This window comes from Echinococcus granulosus, assembly GCF_000524195.1.
Source record: "Echinococcus granulosus chromosome Unknown EG_S00041, whole genome shotgun sequence".
Classification (NCBI taxonomy): domain Eukaryota; kingdom Metazoa; phylum Platyhelminthes; class Cestoda; order Cyclophyllidea; family Taeniidae; genus Echinococcus; species Echinococcus granulosus.
Window position 1 is genome coordinate 496,760 of NW_020170421.1, and position 8,324 is coordinate 505,083.

Genomic DNA, 8,324 nt, shown 5'->3' on the forward strand with positions numbered 1-8,324 from the left:
TGTTTCACCAGCTGCACTCTAAATCAAGCAAAATTACAAACATGCAATTTATTAAAATTTGGAGGGAGTTTGTTTGCACATAGTTATTGGAGGAGATGCAAGCAGCGTTGACAAAAGCCTTGGTTGGTGGTCTTTAAATAATTTATTTCCTTGATTATGGAAAATTGATGGTAAACCAAGTAAAAATTATGTGAGCTGATGCATTAGCACCACAAATTATTTATTTAGCACATAGATACATGCAAGCAGAACAACACCACTCAAACTGGTACATCAACCTTGAACAAATTTAATAAGCACAGAGTTACCTTTTTATAAAATGTAAATACGTTTTTTTAAGAGAAACTCTTGCGTGTTTATATGTATCGAATTAGTTGCGCATGACCTTGAATTACACAAGAATTTTTTCTGACATCCTACCCGCATCCGAATACCCAATAATGGGATCTCGTGACGATAAACAGCCCGCTAAGTTCTCTGACCTTCTAACGGTTTTTAATTTGGTATGCCTTTCTGTAGTTTGAATTTATAAGATAGTTCGACCCGGACCAAAGCGGGTTCTTGCATGAGACTGGAATACTTGCGGCTTTAAAATCTCTAGGGTTCCACAAATCACACGGTGATCTTCGTCAAGCTTTAGAAAACTGCCAAGTTGATTTTTTACAAAAACGCATTAACTTTAGAGAATTTAAAAGGGTAAAGTTTGAAACTCTTAACAGTTTTTAGTTGTATCAAGAATTTTGTAAGCAAGAAGCCTCTGGATCTGTTGATCCTCAGGCTGTACGGACTACTATTTATCAATATGGGTCCTCCATATCACCACAGGGTGATGATACTCTTCACAGTGTTAGTGAAGATGAACAAGTTGCATTCTGTGGATGGCTAGAAAGGTATGAAATTTAACAAATTATGCGCTATATTAGAAATCTATACGAAGATAAAATGTGCCAAGAGTACTTCCCTTTTAAGGAAAATGGAGACGATCTCTATGAAAAGTGCAGCGATGGATTTCTTTTGTGGTAATGAAAGCTCTAATTTTTGATTTATTCCCCTCACATATACTTTTGTGACTATAGGTAATATAAGCTTAGAAAGTTAATAGAACCCTTTTACATCCTACCAATGAAAAACCAAATCTCTTCCTTTAGCAAAATTATCAACTGTTCTGCACCTCAGACGATTGATTTGCGGGCACTTCATCGTGGAAAACGACTGACAACTTACCAGGTGATGGAAAATATAACGCTGGCATTAAACAGTGCTCGTGCGATTGGGTGCAATGTTGTCAACATTGGAGCAGCAGACATAGTCGATGGGACTCGCCATTTATTACTAGGCCTATTATGGCAAATAATTAAGGCAAGTCGATTTAACCTAAAGAGTTTGTAATCCAAACATTTTTGGCAGCACCAAACCATAAGTCCAAAAGAAATATAATGAACGTCCTACTAAACATAAATCTTGAAAAAGTAAAACTGGTATGCCAAAAGTTCTATTAGATGTATTAAGTTTAAACAATTTTAGGCAATAGTCTAAAACCATTTTTATATATCAGATAGTTAAAACAAGCCTCTTTACTACATTTTGCTGTTAAGACTAAAATAACCCACTACATCTAGCAAAAGAAGGTTTTTATCGAAGCTATCAAAAAAACAGCCAAACAATTTACTTTTGCTGCATAGATTGGTTTGCTGCGTCAAATAAATGTGGTGGCGCACAGCGAATTAGTTGCTCTTTTGGATGAAGATGAGACAATAACGGAATTCGCAAAGCTTGCTCCCGAACAAATTTTGATGCGGTGGGTCAACTACCACCTCAAACGTGCTGATTGCGATGCAAGAATGGAAAACTTTACCATTGATGTAAAAGTGAGTACATGACTTTTACAATGCAGTGCTTTAAATACGTAGCTCACTACGTTCCATTTGCTAAGACAGTTCTTTTTCAGCAAGATGTAATCCTTCAGACCCCACTTCAATAAAAATTTTTGTCTCTAATAGTAAAAAATAGCCACAACTGATTTTGTTTCTATTTCAGTTTTACATTCCATTGTTTGTTGCTTAAGAAAAGGTGATAAACTTTAAAAACTTTTATCGGTAAAGATCTTAATCTTCCCACGCTTATGACACCCTGCGTTGTCTTGTAGAAGTTGGACTTTACTTTCATTACTCGATAAACCGGCCCTGACAGTTTATACGAAAGTGCTTTCTTACACACTTTCGAGTTGTATCGTAAAGAGTAGTTAAATCTCAGTCTTAGTGGGATGGTGAACAATCTCGTTTACGGTCCATTGTACACGCACACACATACATACGTACAAAGCATGGTCGTCTGAGGATGAGGAGGTGCCTCCCATAGTAGTGTAGCGTGGGTGGTGAGTTGACCATTTGAGCATACTTTACAATACGCTCGTTTGCTTAATGGTAGAATCCAAAAACCATTCCTCATCACAAGTCGGGCAGTTAGTGAAGGAAAAATCAGAAAAGCGTTGGGATTACATGGAGTTAGTAAAAAAAAATGAAGATTCAGATTGTTAAATTGGGGTGCTTATTAAATCTTTTAAAACCTAAGTGACACCTATGCATTTTGCGTCTTTCACGACCTACCTAAGTGTAGAGCAATTGTTTTGGCATCACTCGCTATTAGAAGCAATTTAATAAGTCATGCTTTTGGGTAATTGTTTCCGCTGTTGCATCTTCTTTAGACTGTATTCTATCTGTAGCAATGAAGCCGGTAAAATGCACAGCTACTGATATTATAAATCGCTAGCGCTAGGCTATCGAATATATATTCGTGGTGCTTTATGGATAAACCGTGAGCTTTGATACATGTAAGGCTTTTTAAGGCTTTTTACTGATGGTCTCATTCACAACTGTATACATGCTTTCAGCTCTAAGGTAAGGCACTGCTTGTGTTGTGTGAAATACCCGTGCTGTTTTCTCTCCCAAATTCACTTTAGCAAGATATGTCTCAAGATATGCAGCCAGGTTTGTTAAGGAACAAGAGTACTTTGGAACTCACAAATGCACATTGCAATGATTGAGATTAGGAACAAAAGATCAAATCAAAATTTAAAGTACCGAAATGATCAAAATAAACAGATGCCAGGAGTTATTGGGTTGCATGCAATAATTTAGAGGATATAGCTGATGAGTAAATCATACAAGAATATTTTTCTGCGAACCGGTCCTTGACCATTCATTTGCATGACACTCGGCTACCGTGACAGCCGAATAATCATTTCACCGTCGCATGCCTCTTTCTGCGTGACGCGTCTTTACGCGAGGCCAGCGATTGTTTGCATCGCATTAGCTACAAGGAGTTGGTTATCACAACCTTCGTGCAGACGCTATTAGCATAATGTAGTATATGATCATCGTGATTATCAGTTTATGCATGTGTGCATGTTTGTCCGTTGAGGCCTACGCAATTATGCGACTGTAAGAGTTACTCTTCATTTGCCAAATTTTTGCCAAAAATGGGTCTAATTGCACTCTTAATCCAATTCTAGATCCCATTCTCGATGTAAAACAATTGTGCCGGCATCTGAGCTGTTCAGACATGTGTGCCATTGGTTTCACATCGCGACTTCCTACATTTTGGTCTGAGGTTATAATACGCATTCAAAATGCCTAAGTGGGAAGGTGGTAGAAACAACAAAAGATTACTTAGAGAGATAAGGTTTTAACTTCACAAGCTGTGGAGCCATATTCTAGTCATGGATGTAAATGAAAGCCACTTTTAAATGTTTGACGGACTAGCTTGAAAAAGGATGTAAATTTGCCAACGGAGTACCACGGACTTACACCCGGTATTTTGACTTATCACTAAGAGAAGTCTAAACTCACCCCACATTTTTAAATGTCTGCCTAAAAACTTAGGAAATTATTCAGTAACAGTGAATTAAGGGTAATATCTCTACGAATTTTCCAAAATTTTCACCACCTACTTTTTTAGCAGTAAATAGTGCGTTCATTTGGTAAGAAAAATAAATTATATCTTGCCAAGAAGGATGCCTTTAGCGCTACAATGAGATCTCCAGACTCATGAGGGACTTTATTGATGGTGACCCTCGAAGTGTAGTCACAAGAATATAAAAATCTACTGAAAACCCGGGGCAATTCTTCAATATCTTTATAAATTTATCGCAAGACACAAGTCCTTGTTGAAGTATTCCATCATTTAGCCATCAGAGGCGGCATAATCCATTTGGCGCACACGCGTTCTACATTGAGAGGCAAAATTCTTATTTACTGCCATCTAAAAGTATAGCAAATTAATTAATCGGTGGTTTTTAGGGCACCTGTTAGCCGACCCTCGAACAACCTATGGGTTAGTTGTAGATTTTATGTGCGCATGACGATTAAGGCAGCTACTCATCACGCTCTTCAAATCGTTTATCATTTCAATCCGCACAGGACTGCGAGGTCTACGCCTACTTGCTAGAGCAAATTAGTCCACCGGAGAAAAAACCGTTCCTTCACTCCTCAAAGGTGAGCTCATTTTTAAAGCGGTCAAAACACCCGTTTCCGTCATAAGCTAAAATCTCCTAAGCAAATCCAAAAGTCCCCATTTACACTGATCAAATGGTTTATCTTGCGCTACTAGTCAGTAGAATTGAAAGTGGTTATATTGTGTCAATTTATTACTAAGTAGTCAGGAGATAAAGGCGGTAGAAAATGCTGCACAAAATATATGACATTAGCGTGTTCGACAAAGGAGGCAAAGAATACGGACCATTAAAATTGCTAAAATACGTGTAGGCTCGATTCATGCCATAATTTAGAAGAGAATTAAAACAGATTAAAATGCATTTAAAATGACGGAAAAGTAACTTCCACCGGGAACCTCAAGTTCAAATTTCTCTCAAGGTGACAAAATCTGTAATCATAAATGAATGCACCAAATGTTAAAACAAAATCTACATTTATAAATAAAAGCATATGGAGTCCATCAAGGTGTACATATGACTATAAATTTTCATAGTAATATTTGAGCGTAGCAGCAGAATCCTACATGTCTTTGCAAAACAGGACACTTAATATTTAATTCTTCGTTATATTATTCTCCCATATGATGCTTGGTTGATTACGTGTTTTCGATTAGCATAAATCTAGAAATTCATGAACAATTACGGGGTATTCTTTACCTAAAAGTTTGGTGAGGATCTTGTTAACTGTAGGTAGCAGCTAAGTCAATTATCTGCGTGTTGAAATAAAACAACCTACTGACGAACTTAGGTAATTAATCTCCTTTCTCCAACGCAGGCCATTCTAGATGCAGTGGATTTAGTGCAACGCGCGGAGATGGTATTGCAAAATGCGGAAAAGCTCAACTGTCGGGTGTTCGTACAACCTAAGGACATTATTAATGGGTCTATGAAGCTGAACCTCGCCTTTCTAGCGAACCTCTTCAACACCAACCCCGCTCTCGAGCCTCCAACTCCACAACAGCCCGCACCTGTCATCGAGGAGACTCGGGAGGAAAAGAGTGAGTTTTTTCTTCAGATCTTTTCCCGATTCTCTAGAATGTTTTTTTTGGTTTCTGGAGAGTCCTTACTCACATAGTTTGCAGTTCCATTCTGCTAAGGTGTTTCCACAACTGTGAATAGATTAGTCAAAAAGGAAGAATTTTTTGAATCATGATTAAGTTTAACTTAAATTATGATACAATTAAGATGTGTCAATACTTCCTAAATTTGATCCAATCTGACCGTTTAAACTTCAAAAACCCCTTTTAAGTTAGTACGGTCTCATTAGTCCTGAGGTTATTCCGAAACAAAATGCATTAAGAGGATTTCATAATTAATGTCATGCATAAATGCAGTTAAACATGAATTTTAGCCTTGAAAATAACAATTCCAAGTAGTAACAACAAGATTCCCACCAGCGTCACACATATCCTTATTGGTTGCATTCAACACCCTTTTAGTAAGGGTAAGATAATCCTGCTCTGAGGAGAAGTGATGGTATAACTTGAGGTAAAACAACTCCCTTATTTAGAGATTCTGATAACAAGAATATTGAGCACAATAAAAGTGCTTATTTAATGAACACCAGCAATCTTCTAAATGGAATCATCCGCTTATCCTATTCCCTCCTGTCAAAATGATTACCTTGAGAGCATCAAACTTAAGTAGGAATAGGCTTCCCGTCATTTTCCTCCTTACTTATTGCTGGTAAGAGCACTTGGATAATATAAGGTAGTTAGAACATTCGCCAGCTAGTGCACGAAAGACATAAGTTTGTGGAAGTCAACATTCTCTTTGGGGAAAGATCTATTGTGTTAGTGAATTCGGAAAGGCTGCTACGAAAGTTAGAAAAAACGTGTATCAAAAATTAGTACCTCTATGTTGAAGCGATGGATTCCGTAAGATTTTGAAAACACAATAATGACCCATAGATTGAATATACAATCAAAATGAGAGTTAGACTTCTTTTTTACAAATTACGGTCTTCATGACTTTTGCCATAACGCGACACAAATGTATCAGCATGATTTATCTACAATTTTCGGTTTACCTCCTCCCTACATCCATTTTTATCCCACATAATGACAAACTAGGTAGGGTTTATTATCCCTACCGCGAACCTTTCATCAGTCCACGTATTATCCTCTTTCCCAATGTGGGTAATTAAAAGCATTTTTGTGGACCACCAAAATTCAAAGTTGGCAGTCCAACTTCAGCGGTTGTTTTAAACGCGTGTTGACCTTTTCGGTTTTGGCATCCAACCGATATGTTTTAAGCAATCTGTGGTCGTAAAAAGGTATAAAGATAGTAGTTTCTTGGTATTTGAACTCATCAACTTTTTAAAAGAGAAGAAAAAAAAACATCTGGTTTGAGGTTGGACTTAGTAAAAACTAAATTCGAGGCTTTCATAAACATAGCACGAAGCTCTTAGTCATTGAAAGGTCATATTCAAAAGGCTGGACTCCTTCTGATCAACCATACCAAGAGCTAAATGCCTTTTTTGATACTCATTTGCCATATCGTGATGCTAAATAGGAGCCAGGGATTTATCAAAGGTAGCCACCGAAACCCACCACACTACGCTTGAAAATCCACTGACTGAGCAGGCCTTTTGAGTCGCTTTGGTCCTTTTTATGCGCCCATAAAGGAATAGGCGATACAGACATATCACAATATCATCCATGGCGGAATACTTCATCAAGTAAGAAAAATTTAACGCTGGTAGATTCGCCATTTGTGACATTCTGCTGGCACACATAGCTAACTTATAACCAAGGTTCAAAATTTTTAAGTGTTATTCCCTAATAAGCCAGACACCCAAATGCAATTTAAACTTGTTGTCCGATAAAGCGAACGCTCAATTTACTTAAACACAGTCCGGTGTTTCCGAGTATGATAGAGCATGAAATCCTTCAGAATAGCAGTTGGTAAAAGATTATTTAGACGGCTTGAAGAAGGAGGGATACGGAGGAAGAGGAGGTGTGAGAGAGAGAGTAACACGGTGTCCTTTTGTCTGGTTTCGTAGGCGAAGAAGAGCCTCAACCTCCCCCAAGTCGATGGGAGTGCCTGTTGGCGTGGCTTAAGGTCCTTCTGCCTCAGGCCCCCCAGGCGACTCGTGTGCCCCGCGCCTGGTTTCGCGCTAACTATGATCTCTTAGGGGGGAAGGACACCAAACTCACTGGCAAGTACCTTGCCGAGTGATCCCGTACACTTCCTCTCCACACAGCCTCGCCAATCCGTCTGCTTCCTTCTTCTCTCTTCTCCCTCCCTCCGTGTCTTACACATATGAGCTAATGGCTCTCGGGTCTAAAGAAATTGTCCCAGTTTTATAAACAATACAGTTCTTTTAATGAACCACTGAACTGGTGAGTGGAGGATTAGGGCATTTAAATGAACGCTCTTATTAAATAACGGGATAGTCTGAAGACCTCTAGTTATCGCTGAAAACGTTGCCAGGCGCATGAGTATAGGGGTAGCTGGAGAACTAGCAACACAGGCTGCTAAAACGATCCATTTAACAGCACTTTCCGTTGCTGTACTAATCAGTCTCTTCTGCTTCGCTGACATTTTAAGACTGATCAGTCGTCTTTCCGGGTTGTTCATAGCTTCAAACACCATGTGGATGACTTAATAACCACGGAGTACTTTCAATTCATTAAATATGTCCCCGAGTCATCATTGGCTGTGAAGCAGAACTCAAGATTAAAATAACAACAAACAAGTCATTTGGATTCGTTAGCCCATTTATTGTGGGCCTCACCAGACTTAAGTATTCTCAAAGGAGATCCTTCTTCTATCATTTCTACGTATATTGACCGGTCGGTCTACTTAGATGTGGGTTACTTCAAGCATC

General features: G+C 38.5%; 1 protein-coding gene across 1 annotated transcript; it reads left to right on the forward strand. All coding sequences in view use genetic code 11, as the record gives it.

Annotated features, from left to right (window-relative positions):
* Positions 1-440: 440 nt before the first annotated feature.
* Positions 441-7,672, forward strand: EGR_05532 (Fimbrin; the record flags this gene model as incomplete). The annotated part of the gene is made up of 8 exons (XM_024494781.1): positions 441-503; positions 727-890; positions 924-1,019; positions 1,149-1,385; positions 1,721-1,868; positions 4,419-4,493; positions 5,241-5,490; positions 7,497-7,672. 8 exons carry the CDS (start codon positions 441-443, stop codon positions 7,670-7,672), a joined length of 1,209 nt encoding a protein of 402 aa, XP_024350829.1.
* Positions 7,673-8,324: the final 652 nt, after the last annotated feature.